The sequence below is a fragment of the Myotis lucifugus genome, unplaced genomic scaffold (genome assembly GCF_000147115.1).
Source record: "Myotis lucifugus unplaced genomic scaffold, Myoluc2.0 scaffold_185, whole genome shotgun sequence".
Classification (NCBI taxonomy): Eukaryota; Metazoa; Chordata; class Mammalia; order Chiroptera; family Vespertilionidae; genus Myotis; species Myotis lucifugus.
The window spans coordinates 1,769,374-1,792,732 of record NW_005871233.1 but is presented as its reverse complement, the minus strand read 5'-3'; the positions used below and the strand labels follow the sequence as shown (position 1 = coordinate 1,792,732).

The window sequence follows — 23,359 nt, the reverse complement described above, 5'->3', positions numbered from 1 at the left end:
CGGGGGGGGGGGGGGGGGTGGTGGGGGGGGTGGTGGCAGACACTGCTCCTTCGCAGCAGGGCCAAGGGCTGGCTTCCTCCCCCCGGCCAACAGGCCCCAATTGGCCCGGCCCTGATTGGCCCTGATCACTGGCTAGGATGAGGGACCCTACCCATGCATGAATTTCGTGCACCAGGCCTCTAGTTTTCCATAATGGCTGCACAGATCTCCTTTTTTCATCTCTTAGAAAAAATATTTTTAAAATATTAAATCAGTGCTGATCAAATACTAGATAACAGTCACTCTCATACCCCACTTGTACCACTAATCTGGGGCAGGCTTTGGCAATATCCATCAAAAGACTTAACAATGCTGTCCACCCTTTGATATCTACTTCCAGAAATTGTTCTTAAAGGAAAAGAAAGGCATAGACAAAGGTGTAAATGTGCAGCCATTCATCATTAGTTGTTTTTTTGGTCAGAATTTTTAAAATCATGATTATTTCTTAATTTGGTGTATTATACTGTGTATTAAATTTGCTGTATTATACTTAACAATTCTCCTATTCTTGCACATTTAGGTTACTTCCATTTTTTTTCACTGTTCTCTATGCCAGGTCCTCTCTAAACACTACATGATTTTACCTGTCTCCTCACTTATCTAGAAGATGGGATCCTTAGCCCCATTTAACAGGCCAGGAAACAGGCATGGGAGTAGGGTAGGAAGTGGAGCAAAGTCCCACCACCTCTAAGCAGCTTTGCTGGAATTTTAACCAGGAAGTCTGACTTCAAAGCTGATGTTCTTAGAATGGCTCAAATTCATTCAATATATTCATTGAATGCCATCTCTATGCCAAGCCATCTTGACTAATGATGACTACAAACATTTATTGAGCATTTTCTGTATAGCAGGCCCTTTACTATTTCATTTAATCTCTGCAACAGCCCTATGCACGCCATTCAATAAATGTGCAAACTGAAGCATGGAGAGGTTAAATAACTTCTCTAAAGTCACTCAGCAGCCTAGCTCTAGGGTTTAGGCTCCTATTTCTCTACTTTTTCAGAGAACAAATGCTCAAGAGATAGATAATAAACACATGAACAAATAAATAATATAACAAAATAAGGTGATAGCAGAACTCAAAACATGTCATGAAATACATCCATGCAGCCACAGAATGCCGAAGACACAGGTCCCACTGAGCCCACTCCTAAGTATTTACTCAGGAGAAATGAAAACAAATACAGGGGTGGACAAACGGAGGTATACAGTTGTGAGTATGCAAAACAGGGAGTTTAGGAAGTAGAGTACAAGAACGTATAAATAATGAAAGCCGGCAATTTGAGCACTTATGAGATTGTACCTAAGTGAGACTGTGCCATTGTAATATTCTTTTGAGTTAATAAAGCTATTGTAATAATCATAATCTGCATGTCTTTTTCCATTCAAACAACTATAAACCCACTTTTGCCCACCCCTGTATATCCACGACTAGTACAGGAATGTTCAAAGCAGTTGTTTTCATAATTGCCCCAAACTGGAAGCAACCCCAAATGTCCCTGAAATGGTTAACAGATAAATACATTGCAGTAGATCCATTCCATGGGACACTACTCAGTAATAAAAAGGAACGATTGATAAGCAGGACACCTTGGGTGAATTACAAATGTGTTAGGCTAGGTGAAAGCAGCCAATCTCGAAGGGTTACATACTACCTGATTCCATTGCTAGCATTCTGGAAAAGGTAGTTCTGTAGTGACAGAGAGCAGATTGGTTATTGCCTGAGGCTGGGGGACAGAGGAAAGGATTAATGGCAAAGGGACAGAAGGGAAAGTGGGGTGATGGAAATATTCTGATTCTTGATTGTGGTTACATGGGAATGCACATGTCAAAACTCAAACTGTACACTTTCAAAGGGTGAAGTTAATTGTACTAAATTACATCTTTTTTTTTCTAAATTACATCTCACAGAAGTTATATTTAAACTAAAATGCAGTAAAATAAAGTATAGACATCAGTTAATAATAATGTATCAATACTGGTTCCTTAATTGTAACAAATGTATTCCACTAAGGAGAAGATTTTAATAACAGGGGAAACTGGGTATGGGGTTTATGGGAACTCTATACTATCTTTGAAATTTTTCTGTAAATCAAAAACTGTTTCAAAAATAAAGTTTACTTTTTAAAATGAAAAAATCAACAACAGGATGGAGATGATATTCTGCCCAATTTAATTTATGTGGGAAAGAAAAGCAGGGTACAAACTCACCCATATCATCTATTAGTATTTTCTTTCTTTTTAAAAATCCTATATAATAAAAGGGTGATATGCAAATTGACCCTAACAGCAGAACGACTGGGAATGACTGGTCACTATGACACACACTGACCACCAGGGGGCAGATGCTCAATGCAGGAACTGCCCCCTGGTGGTCAGTGTGCTCCCATAGGGGGAGCTCTGCTCAGCCACAAGCCAGGCTGATGGCTGCCAGTGCAGCGGTGGTGGCGGGAGCCTCTCCCACCTCCTCAGCAGTGCTAAGGATGCCCGACTACAGCTTAGGCCTGCTCCCCGCTGGCAAGTGGACATTCCCCGAGGGCTCCCGGGCTGCCAGAGGGATGACTGACTGCCAGCTTAGGCCCAATTCCCCGGGGAGTGGGCCTAAGCCAGCAGGTGGACATCCCCCGAGGGGTCCCAGACTGTGAGAGGGCACAGGCCAGGCTGAGGAACCCCCCCGAGTGCACAAATTTTTGTGCACCGGGCCTCTAGTTCAGACATAATTGACATATAATATTGTGTTAGTTTCAGGTGTACAACATAATCAATCAATATTTGTTTATGCTGTATTGCCAAATGAGACATATGGAACGCTTCATGACTTTGCATGTTATCCTCACACAGGGCCATGGTAATCTCTGTATCACTAGACTTTTAGCACATGTGCTGCCAAAGCGAGTTCAATAGTATCTACATTTAAAAATATATATTTTTATTGATTTCAGAGAGGAAGGGAAAGGGAGGGAGAGATAGAAACATCAATGATGAGAATCATTAATTGGCTGCCTCCTGCACGCCCCACACTGGGAATTGAGCTCACAACCTGGGCATGTGCCCTGACCGGGAATTGAACGTGACCTCCTGGTTCAAAGGTCAACACTCAACCACAGAGCCACGCCGGCTGGGCTCTACATTTTTTCTTTTAAATCCAGGGTTATAGTGAAAAAAATTAAAATGTTTAAAGTTAGAAGCTGTTAGGAATAGGACAGCCCAAAATTTTCTGGCTCTATTTTATTTATTTACTAGTGCCCTGGTGCATGGATTCATGCACATTGAAAGGAAATTAATTAGAAGGGGCCGGCAGGGCAGGACTGGGCGAGATGGTGGGGGGGAGGGGTAGACACACCCTGGACCCAACCTCCTGTGGTCCCTCCCCACTCCCCAGCCAGCTGCTCCTGGGGTGGCACTGTGGCTCAAAGGGTGTCTGCAGAGTGAGTGGGGTCCCTCCAGCAGGTGGAGTCCCTTGGACTGGCCTGCATGGATAGGTCTGAAACTGGCTCTCTGACATCCCCTGAGGGGTCCCAGATTGGAAGATGGTGGTTCTCGGGTGACACACCCTGGAATCAGATTCCCTCCTCTCTGGTTCTGGGTGCATCACCCAAGAACCACTGCTGCCTAGTCACCACAGCTCGGCAGCTCCTGCACTGAGTGTCTGCCCCCTGGTGGTCAGTGCACATCATACCTACCGGCCAGTCGAATGGTCACTTAGCCTTTTATATGTATAGATTTTTGCATGGTTTGAATTTGACTGTGTTATTTTCTCTCCTGAAGAAAAATAAGGATATTATCATCATTTAAATTTGCTGAAATTAAGCAGCAAAGATCTTGGAGGAGGTCTTTGAAGGGAGGAGGGGGTTGGGAGGTGCAGCCACTGCCCGGGGAGTAGGGACCCCTACAGACCTCAGAGAGTCCCCTGTCTCCTCATGAATGCATGTAGGACCCAGAGGAGAACTTTTGCCCTCTCCATGTCCTCTGTCCTCAGCTCCTCAACTTTCTTTCTTGCTCACACTTAGGACTGCAATAAAAACTTAGCCAATAAAAATACAGGATCCCAATTAAAATCGAATTTCAAGAAACCCCAAATCATTTTTTTAGGATAAATATATCCTATGCAATATTTGGAACATACTTACACTAAAAATGTATTTATTGTTTATCTGAAATTCAAATTTAACTGGGCATCCATATTGTACCTGGCAATCCTGCTCACTCTATAGCAGCCACCCTGGCCTCATGGTTGATTCTTAAACACACACACTCGGTCCTGCCACAGGGCCTTGCACCCGCTGGCCCCTCTGCTTGGGTCACTCTTCCATGTCTTTGCTTTGACCAACTCCCTGTCTTTTGGTTCAAATGTCACCTCCTCTCTGGATACCACATCTAGAGCCACGTTACTATCCCACACTGGAATTACCATGTGATAGTATGTTTTCAGGGTTTCTTTACCTCCCCGGGTAGAATTTAAGTCTCACAAGGAGGAAAATGTCATCTGGGCCACCACAGTATTTCCAGCACTTGCATCATAGGCGCACAGATCTTTCACGGTTCTTGGTTACAATCAACAGAAACCATTTCTGACTGATGTGAGCAATGAAGGACTTTAGTAAATAAAAGTTGTTAATGAATGAATCTAAAAACCCGCAGCTTTCCACTCCTTATCTCTGCACAGACCCCCAGCCACCCCACAAGTTCTCCCCTGGGCCCTGCTACTGCTTCTGGGAGCATTCGCCCCAGTCCTGCTCAGGCAGGCCTCTGTGCAGCCTCCAAAAGCCTTGCTCAGCTCTGTCTCCCAGAAGCCTCAGAGTCTCTGGCCCTGCAACCTGTCACTTCCTGTGCATGTCACATATCACAGGTGTTGCAACCAGCCCTACGTGCCTGTCTCCTGTGCACCTAGCAGCAGGTGCCCTAAGGGTTGGGCTTTAATCTGATTCACCTAAATCACCGTCAGCCCTATTATTTGCTACCTGCTCCCTCAGCGCCAGGTCTGTGTTAAGGATTGTACCTTTATTTCTCCTTCCTTCATTCATTCCACCAACTTCTATCCAAGTAATTACAATGTGCAACTAATATGTATTGGGTACTGGGGCTGCAGAAACCCCTGTACCCTGGTTCACATTCTGATGGAGGAAATAAAGAATACGTAACTAAACATGTATCTACATAGTAGGTCACAAAGTCGAAATGGCCAAAGGAAAATAAAGCAGGGAAAGGGGCTGGGAGGTGGGGGATGAAATATTCTTTCAAACAGGTGGTCAGGGAAGGGTCCCTGAAAAGGTGAGATTTGATCAGAGGCCTGAGGAGTGAGAGGGAGCCATGTGAGTACCTGGGGGCAGCGTCCCAGGCCCAGGGAACAGCCAGTGAGAACCGAGGAGGGGAACCTGACAGATCTGAAGCGGGGCGGGCAAGGACAACTAGTGGGAGATAAGGGCAGGGAGGTATTGGGGTCAGTTCATGTGGGACGGTCCACAGGGAGGACACTGGCTTTTGCCCCAAGTGCGATGGAGCCACAGAGGGCTCAGGCAAGGGAGAGACATGGCTGATGTGGAGTCCCCAGTCCCTTTGCTGTGTGAGAAGCAGAGGGTGGTGGCAGGAACAGGAGCAGCCAGACCGAGCAGGAGGTGAGAGATAAGGTGGATAGGACTAGGCTAGGGTGGGGCCTTACAAATGGGAGGAGACATAGTCTAGATAAATTTAAAGACAAACTAACAGAATTTATTAGGTAATTGAATATGGGCATGAAAAAAAGAGGAGTCAAGGACAACAACACCAAAGCTTTCAACTCATTTAATCCCAAGGCAACCCCACAAGGTGTGATCATTCTTTTGTTACAGATGAAGAAACAGAGGCTCAGAGAGGGCTAGGGACTCCACATCCCACTGGAAGTGGCAGAGCTGAGATTTAACCGGGTTTCTGTCTGGCTCCCGTGCCAGGTCTTTGCTCTCTGGGGACCCCATCGCCCGGGCATGCTCACAGCCTCACTCAGCACACACAGAACATGCCAGGCCTGACCGGCTCTGATTCATTGCTGTCTGTCCTGGCATTGCCCGGCGTCTGGCATGTGGCAGCCTTCATTAAGGCAACAAATATTTATTAAGCATCTATCTTGTGCTGGGCTGGGCTGGTTTGAGCCCTGGACACCACCCTCCTGGGTTGACAGTCCAGTGGTGGAGACAGACCCACCCCCAGACAGTGCTGGCCCAGAAAGGGCGGGGTTGATGTGGGGGTGTCCAGGGTCCTAACCCAGCCTGAGAAGGGCCTGGGAGAGGTTGAGGGAGGTGAAAGACCCAGGAATGAACAAGATGGTCTTGGTCTCCACCCTCACAGACCCCCAGCCCAGTAGGGCAGATTGACAATGAATGGTTAACAAATCAATAGGAGAACTGTAGAAAGCCAAGAGCTAGAATTGAAGTACACAGGGTGGGACAGAGACTGGGTGTGGTTATGTTAACTGGGTTGTCGGGGAAGGCTGTGACGCGAGGCCTCCAATGGTGCCAGCCTGGGATGAGCTGGGGAGAGGGCACTCAGAGAGCAAAGATCCAGTGCACAGGCCCCACGGCAGAAGCAGCTTGGTGTGTTCAAGATAAACTGACGAACGAAGTAGAAACAGAGGCATGGATTCATGGAACAGACTGACAGCTGTCAGAGGGCAGGGGTCGGGGTGGAGTGGGGGTGAGGGAGACTGGATGAAAAAAGGTGAAGGGATTAGCTAAAGAACATAATTATAGCCCACAGACACAGACAGCAGTGAGGTCATGGCTAGAGGAAAGGGGGGCTGGGGCTGGGTGGAGGTGGGCAAAGTGTGTGTGTGTGGGGGATGGGGGGATGGGGACATCTGCAATAGTGTCAACAATACAAATAAAAGTTTTTTAAAAAAAGAAACTGCCAGGAGCCAGTGTGCTTTGGGCTGGATGGGGGTGGGTGGGAATAAGATGTGAGGAGGCTGACAGTCAGCGCAATGGAAGAACAGCTGTGAGGTTGGCCTGCAGAACTGGAAGTCACGGGATACCTTCGGGAGACCTGGAGTCAGAGCACGTTCATCAGCCGGCTCAGAGCCCTCCGTGACTCCATCTCACTCAGGATGTGTCCCACCAGGCCCCGCACAGTCTGCCCCCTCACTCACTACCCCCACCTCCCCCTCATTCTCTCTGCCCCAGACACACTGGCTTCCCCGCTGATCCTCTGACAGGGCAGGACGTTTGTGGCGCAGGGCCTTTGCACCAGCTGCTTCTCTGCCTGGAACACTGCCCATGTGGTTCCTCGGGTGGCCCCTGCCTCATACTCCCTCCCCTAGTCTCCATCCCTCTTCCCTGCTTTTTCTGAGCACTTATCACTAAATAGTGACACCATTATATATTTTACTTATTTATTAGGTTTGCTGTCTTTCACCGGGTAGAATGTCACTAGGGCAGAGACCTCTGTCCTGTTCATGGCTGTCTCCCCAGGACTGAGAACAAGCCTGGCACACGGTAGGTGCTCAATAAATAATGGTCGAATAAAAGAAAGGAAGAAGGGAAACGGGAAGGAGGAAAAGGGGAGGGAAACAGCAGGTCAATGAGCACCTAAGGCTTGTCAGCCACCCCAGCTGGAAGGCAGGAGTGGTAACCCTTCTCCACTTCCAGGTTAAGCATTGCCAGGCTGGGGAACTGTGACACAAGACAGTCATTAGCATTTTCTGGCTATGGGTGCGCTGAGGGCAGGCCTGGGGGTGGGGTGGGGAGGGAGTCACCGTTGCCACCTGCTGGAGAGTGGTGCCTGATGGCCGTGCCCACCTTTCAGACTTGGGGCTGGCCACGCCTCTCGCCCCCCACCCCCTCTCCCGCACAGGCAGGAGAGGTGTGCCCTAGCGGGCATCCCCAGCAGAAGTGCAGAGTCCAAGGAGCCACAGCCATAAGCCTCTTTATTCCCGAGGCCCTGCGGGCACCCGCCCAGTCGGTGCTATGCAGCAGGGGGCAGGGCTGTGCCACCCACCTGTGCGTCTGTGTCTGTCTGTGTCCGCAACTGCCCTTCCAACACAGCCGCTGGGGACCTCCACCTCTCCAGGAGGGGAGAGCTGCCCAGCCCCCTCAGGGCTGCATTCACCCACATGGGCCCTCAGGAAGGCAGAGGAGTCGAGGCCTGCCCTGACTCCCCAGCCGGGCTTGGGTGGTGTCCGGTTACATAGGCCGCAAGGCTCAGAGTCGCCCCATCCCTAGAGGTACATCATCCGGTGGAGCAGGGGTCTCACCACCCATACATCATCCACAATCTTTCCATCCTGCAAGTAACAAAAAAGATGACATAAGGACTGAAGGCCTAGACTCTGGAGCCAAGTAGCCTGGGTTCAAATGCCAGCTTTGCCTCCGATGTGCTGTGTGACCTTGGGCAATTTGCTAGATCTCTCTGAGCCTCCATTTTCCTTATCTGCAAGATGATAGTAATAGCATCTACCTTGTAGATGTGGTGGGAATGAGATGGGATTTGGAAAGGGCTGTGTAAATGTAGGTTATTGCTGTTAGAGCACAAACCCTGGAGTCAGACACACCTCGCTTTAATCCCAGCACAGCCACTCTGTGTGGCCTTATGCACATGACCTGACTCTGAGCCGAACTTCCATGTTCTATAAACTAGGGAGGACAGAAAAAAGTAATACGCACAACAGCCTGCGCTGGCGTATGTGCCACTCAATAAATGGTAGTTACATGTAATAAAAAGAGCATGGTCTTTGGGGTCAGATGCCAGTTCTGCCACCCTCCGGCTGGGTGAAAATTACGTCTCTCTGAGCTCAGTTCTCTCATCTGTAAAATGGAAAGAAAATCCTCCCCATGGGATTGTTGTGACTAAAGTGCTACTAAATATACAGTGTCTGGCCCAGCACCTGGTACATAATAGGTGCTCAACAAATCATAGTGATTATCATTATTTTAAAATTATAATAACAAAAATAAAGAAACGTGGGCATGATCATTTGGGTCCATCTAACCTGAAGCCACCTGGACCACACACACATGGTATTGGCTCCCCTTACCCACCTCCCAGCACCTATCTTTTTCTTTCCCCTGCTTCATGTTGACGAGTAGCTATAGAATTTACCATGTTTTAAAAGCTGTTTTAAGTACTTTATATAAAATAAGTCACTTAACCCCATATCATCCTGTGAGGTAGAAACTATTAAACATCTCCATTTGGCAGATGTGAAAACTGTGGCTCAAAGTTAAGTTCCTTGAGGTCATCTGTGTGGCAAGTAGCAGAGGCAAGATCTGAACCCAAGATTCCTGGCTCTAGAGTTCTCAGCTGCGCCTGGCTACTCAGGATGGTGACTCGGGCACCCCTCACTGACCTGGTCATCGGACACCTGCTGGATGTGTACGTGGGTCCCGTTGAGGATGTGTAACCGCGTGTACCCGTACTCCTTCACCCGCACGGCGCTCCAAGGCCGCGGGAAGAGGGTGAAGCGGGTCAGCCGCTCCTCACAGCCCTGCAAGGGACAATTGTTCAGACCGGGGCGGCCGGGGCAGGCGGGGACCCGCAGAGGAGCAGAAACAACCTGCCAGGCCAGGACCCTGCTGCCCCCAAGGGAGAAAAAGTCAGTGAAAACTTGACGTCAATAATGCTCACAAGTGCGTGTTTGACCCAGCCAGGCATCCTGGCCGGGTCTTCTGGAAAGTGCATGGCCGTATGACACTGTCCACTGCAGCGTTTTCTATAAAAGCCCTGAGCTGGAAGCCACCAAGTGCCCATCAGTGGGTCAGTTAAGTAAATTATAGCACAGCCATTCAAAGCAGGGTGATAGAGAAACGGGCCAGGATGTATCATTAAAGGGAAAATGCAATTGCAAAGCAGAAGAAATTGGAGGGTCTCAACCCTCACTGAACGGTAGACACTCCAAGAAATCTTTTTAAAATTACCAAAAAGGGAGTGCTCGTTCTTACAGGAGAATATGCCAGGTGAGTGAGGGAGCTCAAAAAAATTACCATTTGCAGCCATCATTATAATAACTGACTGAAGCAAGAATTATCACTAGATGGTAAAACTAACTAGTGGTGAAAGTTTGAGGTATAACATGATATTTGCATAGTCTCAAAGTATCTCTCCAGGACACACTTGTTAATTAAAAAGAGCGGGGAGAGGACTTGGTGGAGAGGCCAGCAGACACACCTTAATGAAGTGATCAGAGTGAACACCATCAGCAATGAGACCGTTCCCTCCCACATCTACAAGATGGGAAACCGAGGCTTAAAGGGGTTAAAGAGATCCCACGTGCCTCCTAGGAGGATGTCCTGAGAACGCGGTATCAATTTTGTGTATTCTTATCAAAAAGGGATTAACTTCCATCTACCTGAGCAAACATCAAACAAACCCAGATTGAGGTATGTTCTACAAAATGATTTTGCTATACTCTTCAAATTTTTCAAGGTCATGAGAAATGAAGACAGAGTAGGGAAATGTTTCCGATTAAAGGAAGCTAAAGAGACAAGACACCGAAATAGAACATGTGATTTTAGACTAGATTCTGGGCCAGAAAAATTCTTTGCTTTGATTTAAAGGACAGGAATGGGACAAATGGCTAAATTTGAATAAGCTCTGTGGATCAGGTAGTAATAGTATTTTATCAAGGTTAACTACTTGAATTTGATTATCACACTGTAATGATAAGAGATAAGATAATGTCCTTGTTTTTTTTAGGAAAGACAGAGAGGGACAGGGGCATAATTTCTGAAATGTATTCTTCACTGGATCTGAAAATAATAATAAAATGTATATATGTGCATATATACACATGTATACATAGCGAGAGATTAAAACAAGTATGGTTAAATGTTCACATTGGGAAATCTTGGTCAAGGGGATATGGAAAGTCTTTGTATTATTTTTTGCAACTTTCCTATACATGTGAAATCATTTCAAAATTCTAATTTAGAGAAAAACTAATCTGTGCTAATAAAGATCAGAATAGCGATCACCTATGGGCCTGAGGAGCCTCTGGTGATGATTGCGTTCTGTTTCCTGCTCCTGGAGTGACTACTCAGGTGTGTATCACCAGGGCCCATCCTTAGAAGGCTCTGGTGTTTTGTCTGGGGTAGGGCCCAGTCATCGGAGTTTTAAAACCTCTCAGGTATTCTAACAGGCACCAAGGTTGAGAACTGCAAAGGTATGAAGTGTGATCCAAGTTGTTTTTAAAAAGTGGGTGATATGGCCCTAGCCGGTTTGGCTCAGTGTGTAGAGCGTTGGCCTGCGGACTGGAGGGTCCTAGGTTCAATTCTGGCCAAGGGCACATGCCTGGGTTGTGAGCTCGATCCCCAGTAGGGGGCATTCAGGAGGTAGCCGATCAATGATTCTCTCTCATCATTGATGTTTCTGTCTCTCTCTCTCCCTCTCCCTTCCTCTCTGAAATCAATAAAGAAATATATATATTTTTTTAAAAGTGGGTGATGTAGTAACACATTTCTATGTAGACAATTACTTGTACATGCAGAGAACATTCTAAATGCTAGCAAGAGAGGGAACAACTGAGAGTGGGAGTAAGAAGGGGTGTAGATGGCTGGTGTTCACCTCCTGACCTCTGTACTGTTTGAATTTTTATCACCAGAGGCTCTTACTAATTTGTAAGAATCAGCTTTTAAAATGAGCCTCTCGGTGTTCCTGTGCAATGGGCACCCGCTCTCGAGAGTGTTGTTAAAAATCTCATTTTCACCATGAAAAACTAATAATAAAATAAAATAAATAAAATGAGCCTCTCTCCTTGCAGAAGTGACTGAGTCCAAGGTGGGGGCAGGGGAACCACAAGATGATCCTGAGCACCTTATAGTGCCAAAGACTAAGGAAGCGCTCCCGTCGAAAGGACAGCGGACTGACCTAAGAGTTCCCAGTGGCCAGAGCTGGAGCAACCTGAGCAGCAACAGAGTCAATAGCATTGGATCATAGCGCACAGAATGAAATAATTACCCATGAGTCCACTTCGGTATAAATCAATAGCTAACTAACCAAATAAGTGAGGCAGAGGGACAGCGCTTCCTCACAAGAGGATTATAATAAGTCTAGGAGGAAGGAGGGAACTGGAAGATCCCAGGAGAAGACCACAGTGTTAATTGTTGCAGGCAGGACCCACTGACAGTCAAAAATTTGTGCATATATACACATGTATACATGAAAGTTTGAGGAGAAGCAAGACATTTGCATGGTCTAAAAGGATCTCCTCCAAGGTGTTTATTAATTTAAAAAGGAGATATAATAACTTTATGGTGGAGAACCCAGCAGATACTTCCTTAAGCTGGTGATTCAGAGAAACCCCTCCAGGGTAGAGACACACTGACATCCCATACTCCCTGGTCTGATGCGCTGAGAGGACATGACAGCACCTCTGTGATTGTCTTGCCCAAAATGCATACCTGAATCTCAGCATGAGAAAATGTTAAATAAACCCAAACTGAGGGCATTCTGCAAAACACGAGGGTCTGCAAATATGTGAATGATGAAAGAAAGGAAAGACTGAGGGACTGTGACAGATTGGAGGAGACTAAGAAGACACAATAACTACATACAATGTTGGCTTCTAGAACAGAAATAGGCCATTAGTGACAAAGGGGTGGAATGTGAATGAAGTCTGGAGTTCAATTACAATCCTATATAATAAAAGCCTAATATGCTAAGTGTCCAACCATTTGTTCAACCGTTCGACCAGTTGCTATGACATGCACTGACCACCAGGGGGCAGACGCTCCAACTGGTAGGTTAGCTTGCTGCTGGGGTCCGGCCAATCGGGACTGGGCGAGAAGGGCCAGACACACCCTGGAGCCCTCCTTCCGTACCTCCGGGCCGGCCAGTCTCCTGTGGTCCCTCCCTGGCCTCTAAAATATTTCTTCTAATTAATTTCCTTTCAATGTGCACGAATCCATGCACCGGACCTCTAGTAATAATAATAATAAGCCCTCTGCCTGTGGATCCATCCAGTTGACCTGGGCAAGTGCCCAACCCCTGCCACCTATTGAACTTGTGACTGTCAATGAGTATTTTACTGTCTGAGCCTCTGTTTTCACATCTGTACAGTGAGCATGTTGCTAGGTTGAGTTAGTGATAGTGACTGTATGAAGCATGCAGCACCCCAGCTGGCACAAGTTCAACCCTCCATAAATAGCAACAGGAGAGAAGCCAGAGGCACCCTTTGCCGCCCTGCTCACAGCAGATCCTGTGATGATGTGGACAGGGCCTCGAGGGTTGGTGTAGGGCATCTCTCGGCTGCCGTTAAATACCTGGAGAAGGGGACAGGAAGAGGGGTGAGTCATACCAGACCAGACCAGAGGGTCTCAGTAGGGTCCATTGACAGCAGCCCTCAGCCCTCCCTGAACCTCACCTGGTAGTTGTAAATTGGCCACAGTCGTTCATACGAGTGCTCATGAGCCCACAGCTGCAGGTCGACCCCTGAGACAGAGCAAGTGGGGGTCAGGCCCCTGCATCCAGGTTGAGGGTGGGACTGGGGCCAGGGAGCACTTCCCGGCCCCCGAGTCACTTACCGTATTTGTAGAAAAGATCCTCTAATCCAAATAACTTGCCGAAGAGGCCTTTTCGAACCTGGGCAGGAGGAGCAAAGAGTGAGGGATGATCCGGGCAGGTCCCCTCCTGGCTCTCAGCACCCTGCCCAGGGAGGGGTCCTCACCTTGCTTTCATGCCACGTACAGTCATCCACATCCGCATTGGAACAGTACATGGGCCGGTGACCCATGGTGATGATCCACGGCCGGGCTGCCCGGTTCTTATTGGCTTTCTAGAGAGAGGGGCCAGAGTGAGAGGTGGGAGTAGGAGGGGAGGGGAGGCAGGTCCAAGAGGTGACAGGGACCTCCACCCAGTTACCTGGAGGTCTCTCTCCAGCCAGTGAAACTGTCTCTCTACCAGGTGGCGGCCGTAGTGGAGGTAGAAATATACTTCGGTGGAGAAGGAGATGATGTGTGCAGGGCCCAGATCCCAGCTGAGGGGTCAAAAGGCAGGGACCAGAGATAGGGTCTGTGCTACATCTCCCATCCTTCAGGGCAGCAAGGTCAGTCCCCCAGTGCTCCCTCCCTCCCAGGTTACCTGTACCACAGGCCCTCATTGTTTCCGGGCATGCTGAAGCGAGCCTTGTAGTTAGAGAAGTTGCTGGATAAAAGGAAGTAAAAGGATGGGGGGAGGGTCTGGGTGCCCCATCCACCCACCTCCTGAGGACCCTGAGGTCAAGTCTGGCTCCCAGACCATCCCTCCTCTCCTCTCACTACCACAAAGGAGCGGCTGCAGTATGAGGGACTAAGGTGAAACACTATAAAAGACCTATCTGTTCTCACTGGCCAGGCCCATGCCCACCCCGAAGCCGCTGGCCCTTACTAGCGTTCCTCATGATTCCCAGGGCATGTCATGTAGGGGAGGCTGGCAGCCACAGGTTCGATGAGACGCATGAACTCGTCGCCGACACGAGCGTTGTCCTGATCCATGTTGTAGGCAAAGTCTCCTGGGGAGGGGGGCAGGGGGCGAGGGGAGAGTGAGGACCCAGAACTAGCTCTGCTTTCTCCAGAACGGAGAGACTGGTTGCTCAGGTGTGGGCTGGGCATCCTCTGGCCTCTGAGCCATCCCAGCTCTCTGACCCCTGCCTCCCACCCACCCATGTGTGCACTTGAAGTGTTTCCTGAACCGCTGGCCCCTGAGACCCCACAGGACCAACTAGTCTCCTGTGCTCCGATCACAGCGGCCTCGTCTCTGCCGGCCTCCTGTGCCCTCCCAGAACATCGAGGCTGACGTAGTCTGGTACTGGTCTTACACCAGGCACAGTGCCAAAGCCTTTACACGCTTGGTCATTAGAATCTTCAAAACACTCTCTGAGGTGGGCGCTATCATCCCATTTCAGGTGGAGAAACTGAGGCCCGGAGAGGTTACGCACTCGCCCAAGGCCACCGAGCTGGTTAGTGACGACCCGGGAATCGCACCTAGGGGTCCACTTCGAGTCTGTGGCTTCGAACCACACCAGCCCAGGCTCCACCTCCCATCTGGCTCTGTCCCTCACGTCACAGCAGCAATGATAATAACTAACACTGACGTGCTGGGCAATGCCAACTTATTTAGTCATCACAGCAGTCCCGTGAATTCTGAACACGTCTTAGTCCAGTAATAATAACACAGGAGAAAACCATGCGGTAGCTCTCAAGTGGGAGCTGATTTTAACCCGGGAAGTCCGGCATCACAGACACCATCTCCATGGCCAGCCTCATCCCCAGGCCCCTCAGAACCACACTGGCCCTTGCCCCAGCCCCCTCTACAGTCCTGGCGTTGCCTCCCACCCAAGTTTCCCACTCCCCCCACCCCACCCCCGCCCCATACCTCCAGGCACACCCTTGCCAATGCCTCACCCACATGGAGAACAGCATCGTACATGCCCTGCTGAGTGTCCCTGCGCAGCCGAGGTAGGGCCCTCGGGTTGTCAGCCCCCCAGGTCCCCAAATACAGCCAGAAGGGGGCTCCAGTGGGGCCCATTCTTTAGGGCCCTGAAGCGGAACCGGCGGCTCCAGCCCTGAGTACTGCCACAGCGGTAAACTGGGGGGGAGGGGAAGGTCACAGTCAGCGGGGGGCCTCCGCGTGTCTCCTCCACCCCCACCCATCTTCAGTTGGTAGAGGGAGGGGGCAGGGGGGCTGAATGAGTCTGCCCATGCCCCTTCTGTCCATCTCACCCCAGGTCCCCACACCTTCCATTTTTATCCCAGTGTCTCAGACACGCAGAGGAGTTACCAGCCCAGCCTGAGCCACCTGCCAGTGGCAGCTTCCAATCCACATCCCACTCCTCTTCCCATTCCCTCCTCAACACCCGGGCCGGGACCCCGCTCACCATACTGGACCCCCGGCAGCAGCCCCTGCAGCGTGACGCGGTGTATGTAGAGCTTCCGCCGGAGAAAGCCCCCATCCACAAAGGGGCTGACGGTGCCCTGGGCCCGGAGGGCAGGGGCCCTGATAGCTGCAGCCCGAACTGTACTTCAGAGTGGGTTGGGACCCATGTGGTCCAGGTTACAGTCATGGAGCCCGGCTCACCTTGGCCAGAAAGGAATAGAGAGGGGCTGGGGCAGGTGAGGCCTTGCCAGGCCAGGGGAGAGATGTGCAGAGAGAGTGAGGGCAATGATTACACAGCTCCTGAAAGATCTCCGTAGTTAAGGACAGAGGTTGTGGAGCTTCCCAAGTTCAATCCCAGCTCTGCCATTTCCAAGCTGTGCTTTCCTTGGGCAAGTCACTGCCCTCTCTGTGCCTCAGTTTCCTTATTCTGTCAAATGGAATAATAAAGTACCTTATTCCTATAGGGTTGTTATGAGGCATAGATTAATAAATATAAGTATTTTGAAACAGTGCCTAGCATGGTTAGGGTTATATATGAGTGAATAGATATTATTATTAATATTATTATTTACTATGTGCAGGCCTTGTGCCAAACATTTTACATACATAATATCATTTAGGGGTTATAAACTCAGATGTCTAGAGGCTAGCTAGGTAATATAAATGGGGAAAAGGGCCAGCTGTAAGGAGCAAGACAGTATGGAGCTGCGGGGGCGGGTGGTGGCAAACTGCAGACTCTGCCCGGTCTAAAAGGAGCAGCCATCGCTCAGCTCTGGGGACACCTGCCATGCAAGAAGCAGGCCCAGTGCCACCAAATCTGGCAGTTTCTAGAGTAAATTTTTTTAAAAATATATTTTATTGATTTTTTTTTTTTACAGAGAGGAAGGGAGAGGGATAGAGAGTTAGAAACATCCATGAGAGAGAAACATTGATCAGCTGCCTCCTGCACACCTCCTACTGGGGATGTGCCCGCAACCAAGGTACATGCCCTTGACCGGAATCGAACCTGGGACCCTTCAGTCCGCAGGCCGACGCTCTATCCACTGAGCCAAACTGGTTAGGGCTAGAGTAAATTTTTATATTGTGGTTTTTATGTCCCGAGTATATATAGATAGATACACAAATCCAGACTTTTAAGTGATTGTTCCAAATTCTTAAACATTAGCAACCAAATCAAGGTTTTAAAAATATCATGAGGTATAGTGTAATGTTGAGTATTCACCTCCCATCTGGTTCCCTGTTCCCTCATGTCACAACAGCAATGATAATAACTTCACCCGCACCATGAAAATGCACACGCACAAGGTTACTGATTGCCACACTGTGTGCAATCACCATATACCAGAAACAACTGAAAGGCCCGTATGTAGGAGAGTGACTGAATAAATCCTACATGTGTACAGTGGAGCACTATGCAATGTCAAAAAGAAAAAGGACAAGCTCTGGGAGCTCTAGGATATGGAATGATGTCCGGGACATACAGTTAAATTTAAAAAGCAAAGTATACATGAGTATAGTTAGCTACTCTTCATGGATGAGGATATAAGACAATACACAAAGATATGCTCATTTGTACAAAGGAAATACAGGGAGGATATACTAGAAACTAAAGAGATGGATTACTTACCTGGGGTGGTTGGGAAAGTAAGGGGTAGGAGAAAGGAGAAATGGGGAAGTAGGAATGAGAAGGGAGGATGCCGCTCTGAGTCTATCTTTTTTGCATAAAAATTCTGAATTCTAAAAGCTATAGTCATGTTTCATATCTCCTTCATACACCCTAAAAGTAAACTAACAAAATTACTCAGGATGTAGGGAGAAGCTAGTATGGAATATAAACACTAACAAATGGATGTAACTATATTTAAAAATGAATAAAGTAACCACACTGAAGGGTTGGGGAAGAAAAGTAACTGTGGAAAATAGGTCTTGACTGGGCACTGTAAGATGACAGAGAAAAAGGACTGCACATAAGTGCCATCATTCAATAAGTGTTCTCACAAGGATACTGGCAAACAATTCTGAAATGACTTTATGTCTATACTAGAGGCCCAGTGCACAAAATTCGTGCATGGAGGGGGTCGGTCCCTTAGCCCAGCCTGCACCCTCTCCAATCTGGGACCCCTCAGGGGATGTCCAATTGGGCCTAAACTGGCAGTCAGACATCCCTCTCACAATCCAGGACCACTGGCTCCTAACTGCTCACCTATCTGCTGGCCTGACCGCCCCTAACTGCTGCCACCCTGCTGTGTGGGTCCTGGGTGTGGGTATCCGGCTCCCTCCTCCCTCCTGTCAGAGTCTGGGGCATGCCACAGGACCCAGAGTCAAGTCCCCGCCCAACCGCGTGCGCCTCAAAATCGAGCGACACCCAGACCCGGCTGGCCCCACCCCCATTGGGCGAGACCCAGCCCCAGCCAGCCCCACTCCCGTCAAGCCCTGCAGGTGCATCACGTCCCCAGCCAGCGCTGGGTAGGGACGCAGCCTCCTGCTGATCAGTCGTTACGGCATGAGGGCATGATGACCATTTGCATATTAGCCTTTTATTATTATAGAGTAGCACTGAACAAGTAAGTGTATGTAGATAGTGGGAGCTATGGTTCTCAATGTTGGAGAAAGAAGTCACAAACAAAGAAAGAAGGAAAAATAAACCTTTGATGTTGGACTGAAATCAGAGGTATCAGTATGATCCCATGGCATTTAATATATACAGATAGATACAGAAGTATAGATGTGGCAAGTGCTAATAAACATGCCCACACGTATGGCCTAGCTTCATTTGTGAGGACCTAGAAACAATGACACCTCAGTGGCAATGAGCACACCTAGTGTTCAGAACTTGATTTCTAATTACCCATTCTCCAATGGAAGGAATCAGGGCTCTTTGGAGAAGTTGTTGATTACAGAGATGGGCAGGAAATATACAGGATGAGCCTGGAATAATTTGAGGTGCCAGACAGTGAGGAAGTGCTCAAAAATGAAGGGGCTTTGTGAACAGAATACAAAAGCTGCCCTGGCCAGCATTGCTCAGTGTCAGAGCATTGGTCCGAGCACCAAAGGATCACAGGTTCGATTCCCAATCAAGGGCACATACCTGGGTTGCAGGTTCGATCCCTAGCCCAGTTGGGGCACGTTCAGGAAGCAACTAATCGATGTGTCTCTCTCACACCAATGTTTATCTCTCTCTCTCTCTCTTCACCACCCTCCCTTCCACCCTCTTTTCCCCACCCTCCCTTCCACCCTCTCTAAAATTCAATGGAAAAAATAGCCGCGAGTGAGGATTAACAAAAATAAAAAATAAAAATAAAAGGACACAGAAGCCATTCTGAAGGAATTGCAAAAGACCAAATCAGGGACAATTTGAGCCACAAAATAAATAATGATAGTACAGAAGTTTAAGCCATGGAATAAAATAAGTATCCATGAGTCTATACTGATATAAAGAAATAATTGAATAAATAAAGTAATGGAGGAGGGAAGGACAGCCTTTCTTTAGAATAAAATTTCAATTAGATGAAAAGAGAGAATTAGAAGATTACAAAATCACAATTAGGTGAACATCATGCTAATAATTGCTGCGGACAAGATTCACCAATGGATACTAATATTAGTGGACAAGTTTAAAAAGAAATATGATTTTTGTAGTCTCAAGGAATCTTCCCCAAGATATTTATTAACAACAAAGGAAAGAATAAAAACTTTACAATGGAGAAACCCAAGAACTAAGCAATGACAGTCAGCATCACCAGTAATAGCAATAAGCCATGTCGGCATCTTGCATTAGGAAGGACACAACATCACATCTTTCTCATTTGCCAGAAAAACACATAACTTAGCTCCAATCATGAGAAAATATCAGACAAACACAAAGTGAGGGATGTCCTGCAAAATACCTGCTCAGTACTCAAAAATGTCAAAATAATGGAAGGTAAGGAAAGACTGAGAAACTGGAGATTGGAGGATACTAAGTAGACACAACAACTAAATGTTAAATAACTAAATCAGTGGAAAAACTGGTGAAGTCCGAACAAAATCTGTGGTTTAGTTAATAGCGTTGTACCAATGTGACTGGTATTAATAATAGTGCCAGCCTGGCCAGCATGTCTCAGTGATTGAGCGTTGACCTATAAACTAGGAAGTCACAGTTCAATTCCCAGTCAGGACACATGCCCAGGTTGTGGGCCGGATCCCCAGTAGGGGGCATGCAGGAGGCAGCCGATCAATGATTTTCTCTCATCATTGATGTTTCTATCTCTTTCTCTCTCTCCCTTCATCTCTGAAATCAATAAAAATATTTTTTTTTAAATAGTGCCATGGTTAGGTAAGATGTTAACATTAGGAGAGACTGGGTGGAAGGATATAGAAACTCTATATTTTTGCAAATTTTCTGTTAAGTCTAAAATTAGTACAAAATATAATGTCTTAAAACAAATACCATGGCTCTTGAGTTGCTTAGGTTCAAATTCTAGAATGTGTGACCTAGGGTCAGACTCTCCAGCCTGTTTACCCTTTTGTATAATGGGAATAACAATAGTACCTATAGCTTAAGGCCCAGAATGAGGTCAGTTGAGTGATCCTTCTGAAGCACTTAGTCAGAGTATATTTACTACTATCATTTTGTGGGCCAAGGGACAGCTGTGAACTCTGGATTTTCCTAGCAGCTCCCTGAGATGGATTTTATTGTTGTTCCTTTTATCTCAGAGGTCTCCGGGCAAAGTGTCTTGTCCAAGGTCAACGGGTCAACAAATGCCAAAGCTAGTTCATTCATGCAGTTTCAGATTCCACATTGCAACTAATCTTTAAGAAACTATCTTCCTTAAAAGTGTCAAGGACACAGAAAACAAGGAACATTTGAGAAAGTGTCCCAGATAGGAGGGGACTAGAGACATGGCAGCTAGATGCAACATGGGATCCTACAATGGACCCTGGATTAGAATAAAGACATTAGTGGAAAAGATGGTGAAATATGAAAAAAAATCCATGGTTTAGTTAGTAATGTGATACCAATGTTAAGCCCTTAGCTTGACAATGGTACCATGGACACATAAGAAATCAACATAAAGGGAAGCTGAGTGAAAGATGTACAGGAAGTGCACTATCTTTGTGACTCTTCTGTAAGTCTAGAATTATTTCAAAATAAAAAGCTAAAATAATTAGGAAGGGAGGGAGGAAAAGAGGGAAGGAAGGAACACAGGAGGGTGGTGCAAAAAAAAGAATAGCCACAATTATTTGAAACTCCTTTTAAAATCCTCTTCTCTGTTTCAACCACATGCCTGCATGAGACCAAATTTTCTTCATATATATCTTCTAAAGCAGCATATTATCGAAACAGACTGAAGCAGAAGAGGATGTGAGGAGGATCAAGCTGTCTCCAGACATTAAAGTGACTTAAACAAATGTAACTCAATGGCACTCTTTTCACTAGATTTCTTTTCTTTGTAAAATATAGTTATTATTCATGAAAAATGTCATTTACCTTAATGCAGAATGGGTTTATTACTATTCATTTAAATGACAATAAATATTTCTAAATGGTTTTGGTTTCTAATATGGCAAATGCTATGGATATAACTCACATAAACTAAAGCTCTTTGAGGTTCTCAAGAATTGTAGCTGTGCTAAGGGGTCCTGAGACAAAAACATATGAGAACCTCTGCTACACACCAAGCTTTGTTTTTGTTTGTTTGTTTTTCTTTTTGCCACTTCACAGGTAACATCTCATTTACTCCTCACTATGAGATCACACTGCTGTTATTCTGTTGTCCAGAGAAGTTAAGTCACTTGCCCAGGGTCACACAGCAGGTAGGTAGCAAAGTTGGGATTCAAACCCAGGAGTCTGTATGCAAAGGGTCCATGGCCCAAGACCTTACTACCCAGTGCACCACCACCTCGTGATCAAGGATCAGGAGACAGCCTTGTGGGGACACCATGAGCGGTTACACAATGAACAAGAGCAATAGCAGCCCCCTTTGGAGGGCACTTACTATAGGCTGGGCACCAGAATCATCTCCCACACAGCCAGATGAACCAACCCTGCTGGTGATCCCCACTTAACAGAGGCAGACAACTGAGGCTCAGGAAGGGCCAGCCACCAGCCTAGGGCCTCCCAGCCATCAGTGTGTGATTCCTGAGCCCCCAACCCAATGGGCCTCACTGGGAAATGTCCTGGGAGGGGTCACAGACACTTACCTGGGTACGACAGGTGGACTTGCTCCGGGGCAGCAAGGGGATCCTTTGGGACCCCCTGGACTCCCAGGGAGAAAAACAGGAGCAGACAGCAGCAGGACCAGCAGGGAAGAAAGGGGCACATGGTGGTGGTGGAGGGGGCAGAGAGGGGAAAGGGATGGGGGCCGTAGAAGGTCAGATTCCGTCAGGGACAGCAGGAGGGACTGGGAGGATGAAGAATGGAGGGGGTCAGGCAGTGTCCCTGGGAGTGAGGCCGGATGGAAGGGAGGTCTTCCAGGGATGGTTATCCAGATGCTGGAGAGCAAACAAAAAGCTGATCACTACCAAGCAGCCAACGCAATCTGAGCCTCCTGGGTGCCTAGCACTTTGCATAGATTAACTCATGGGAGCCTCGCAGCATTCCTCCGTGTGGTGGCCACTGTGATCAACAGCCCATATCGCAGATTAGGAAAATGAGCAACCCAGTGATTCAGCTGCACAGCTCGGATGTGATGGAGCCCAGATTGGAACCCATGAGCCCTGGCTCTTAACCACAGCTCACTCTCAGCACAAGAGGTTTGGGCGTGAGAGGGGGCTCGAGTAGGAAGTTCCCTTTGGCAACCCCACCCCCCAGCATTCCATTCCGCTTTTAGTAACCCCAGTTTCTTCTACCTGATTCCCTACATCCCTAGCATTCCACCCTGCCCTCAGGGACCTCATCACTTTACTCCATCCTCCAGCCTCTGTTTTGGTCTTAGTGACCTGAATGCTCCATCCCATGCCCAGATCCCTCAGAAGTCCATCCTACCTGGAGCGGCCCCTCCCCTCCGCCATCCCCCCACCAGCACCCCATCCTGCCTTTGTGACCCCAGTCCCCACCCACCCCATCTCCACCTTATACCCACCCCCCTTCTCCGCAGCCCTTCCCTGCCGGCTCCAGTTAGGTCCCAGCTCCCCAGGACCTGCCAGGGCAGGGAGCTGGGGCGGGGGCGCCCTCCGGGTCCCGGCTCACCCTCGAGGGCGCCAACTGCTTGCACGCGCGTCTCCGGCCACCAGTGCGGCTGCGGTATTTATGAGTTTGCAGGCGCGGAGGCATCCCGCCGCCCACAGCCGTCCCAGCCCCGGAAGAGCCTGCCTTCTCCGAGTGACAGGCTCCGCAGACAACTAGGGCCCCGGGTCCCACAGGTCCGGCCGGTCCTGGGCGTCCCACGCCCACCCGCCCCCCTCCCCCAGGGCGGGGCGTGAGAAGGGGGACCCAGAAAGGTTGGGTACGCCGCCGCCGCCGCCGCCGCCGACACCTCCAAGCGGGCCACCAGGTGAGCGCCCAGACGGGTAAGGCTGCGCTTGT

The 23,359-nt window shown here is 48.2% G+C and overlaps 1 protein-coding gene across 1 annotated transcript; it reads right to left on the bottom strand.

Annotated features, from left to right (window-relative positions):
• Nucleotides 1-8,224: 8,224 nt before the first annotated feature.
• On the bottom strand, nucleotides 8,225-22,156 carry ACP7 (acid phosphatase 7, tartrate resistant (putative)). The gene is given in 14 exon segments (XM_006096691.3): nucleotides 8,225-8,290; nucleotides 9,353-9,490; nucleotides 13,191-13,262; nucleotides 13,364-13,431; nucleotides 13,524-13,581; nucleotides 13,667-13,774; nucleotides 13,861-13,975; nucleotides 14,080-14,142; nucleotides 14,365-14,488; nucleotides 15,381-15,459; nucleotides 15,461-15,564; nucleotides 15,854-15,961; nucleotides 15,964-16,053; nucleotides 22,036-22,156. Coding segments are annotated over 14 exon segments (1,314 nt in total).
• Between the last annotated feature and the right edge of the window lie 1,203 nt (nucleotides 22,157-23,359).